At 34.9% G+C, this 2,335-nt stretch overlaps 1 protein-coding gene across 1 annotated transcript in view; it reads right to left on the bottom strand.

The window, feature by feature from the left end:
- The window catches only part of LOC107581398 (zinc finger protein Dzip1-like), a 26,663-nt gene that overhangs the window by 8,324 nt on the left and 16,004 nt on the right, over nt 1-2,335 (bottom strand). Inside the window, exon 15 of the mRNA XM_016266956.1 lies at nt 1,358-1,543. Coding sequence (XP_016122442.1) covers nt 1,358-1,543 — 186 coding nt within the window. The remainder of the gene's footprint in view (nt 1-1,357; nt 1,544-2,335) is intronic.

The following is a 2,335-nucleotide window of genomic DNA, read 5'->3' as shown; positions in this document are numbered from 1 at the left end:
GCCGCAGCATAAATGGCTGCCCACTGCTCCGGGTGTGTGTTCACGGTGTGTGTGTTCACTGCTGTGTGTGTGCACTTTGGATGGGTTAAATGCAGAGCACTAATTCCGAGTATGGGTCACATGTCACGTTACTTAGTACTCACATGACAGCCGCTTTCTGTCCGTGTGCTTCGGTCGGATGAAAACCGTATATCTGAAGTTTAAACTCATATGGTTTAAAACGCATGATTTCAGCGCGATAAACATGATAATCAGAACCAAAACAGATGTTTTTAGCAGCTCTATTCTGGAAAAGGTGGCGGGGAGCAGCAGCAAATTTGCATTTAAAGACACAGGCCAGAAAAACAGCTCGTTTCTGCTTCCACTCAAAATATGCATTTTCAAAATGACATAATAAATGATCTGTGGAGTATTTTGAGCTGAAACTTCACAGACACATTCTGGGGACACCAGAGACTTATATTACATATTGTAAAAAGGGGCATAATATGTCTCCTTTAACAGGAAACGGCATTTGCGCAGCACAGTTCGCTTCTGTAATGTGACACGTCTGATTGAAACTTGATTGTCAGTGTTGTAATCATTAACTAAAATTAAAATTTTAGGTTACACTTTATTTTAAGGTGTCCTTGCTACTGTGTAATTATACATTTAAATACTGAGTAATATTATTTAACTACATGTACTTACTATACGGTTAGGATTAGGATTAGGGTTACTTGCATGTAATTATGCATAATTAATTGTTATTATAGTAGTAAGTACATGTAACGTGTAACAAGGACACCTTAAAATAAAGTGTTGCCAAATTTTATAACTAACAATAATTAACATTTGTTAATTAATAAAATAATAAAAAACTTTATTTCGTTTAGTTTCTAACATTAGGCACCATTTTTATTTAGTTTAAGTTGAAGTACTAAAATGATTAAAATAATTAAAATAAAAACTAAAACAGAAATATAAATATAAATGAATAAAAACTAACTAGGCACATTTAAAGAACAAAAACAGATGAATTAAACATGAAGGAAAACTTCTTCTGAATTAAAAATGTAAAAAAAAACGAACAATAATATAAAAATGTATAAAAAAATATCAAATATTACAAATACTATAATTGTGCATTAATAATACTAAAGTAACACTGTTGATTGGACATGCTTGAATAAAAAAAACATTATGCCCTACCAAGCTTGGATATGTCAGCAGAAAACAATTAAAAGATAATAAATACAATTAAAAATATATATATTGTGCATTATCACGAATATACAAATATAAATAGAGTCGGTTTAATTTTATTTATTTTTATTGTAATTGTTTTAAAATGTTTAAATAAAAAAAAAACTCCTACTTTCATGAAGACCAGAGTAAATGTTTCTGTACCTGTGATGCTGTAGCGGTGTGGAGGTCTTGGGCAGGGTGCTGGTTCTGCTGCGTGGAGTTGGTTGTGGGGTGTGCTGCTGTTTAGGAGCAGGGCCTGACACCACTCGAGTTACTGTAGATGGAAAACTGCTGGATCTGGGTCTGGACTGAACCACTGCAAGAGAATAATGCAAAAATCAGCTCTACTGTCTACTAGGGCTGCACGATATATCGAAATTATCGAAATATCGCAAATGTAAATATCGCGATATGCATACATGCATAGATATGCCCAACGGCCTGCGATATCTGAATCATTTTAATAATAGGCTACTTAAATCAAAACGTTGCAAAAGGTCAACGTTTTAGTTCGACGCATATAGCAGAGAATTGCTTAACATTAAAAAGAGTTATTAAGTGCAATAAGTTGCAGAAAACAACTCTTTGCCGTCTCGTCTTGCTGTCTGACTCACACCTAAAGCACAGCATCTCTTCAGTTCTGCCGCACACGTGCAAAGCGCGCGCACACACACACACACACACAGAGATGGTGCACGAACACCGAGTTGATTCGTCTTTCGCATCTCCTCCTCCTTATGTTTGAACAGACACATAAACACAGAATTATGTCAATAGTACTCATCTCGACGATCATTCTCGTAAACACAGTCAGTTATGTTTAAATGAATGTAAACAGCTGAGAAAGAAATCGGATGTGTATCATTATACTGGATCCGTGCAGTCAGATTTAAAGGGACAGCAGCCTATAAATACGTGCTGCTGAATGTCACTAATGTTAACCAAACAACAAAACAGCTATAACAAAGATGAATCTAAATTTAATTCATACAGTGAACACAATGCAGTGTTATTTTACACTTAATTATTAAATTTCTGCACCTGAATACTACTGTTTATTTTATCTATGCTTGCAAATTGTGTATTTGCCCCCCCCCCCCTTTTCTTT

Source organism: Sinocyclocheilus grahami, unplaced genomic scaffold (genome assembly GCF_001515645.1).
Source record: "Sinocyclocheilus grahami isolate Dianchi unplaced genomic scaffold, SAMN03320097.WGS_v1.1 scaffold34.1, whole genome shotgun sequence".
Classification (NCBI taxonomy): Eukaryota; Metazoa; Chordata; class Actinopteri; order Cypriniformes; family Cyprinidae; genus Sinocyclocheilus; species Sinocyclocheilus grahami.
The sequence above is the reverse complement of the archived record's forward strand: the minus strand, read 5'-3'. Positions and strand labels throughout refer to the sequence as shown.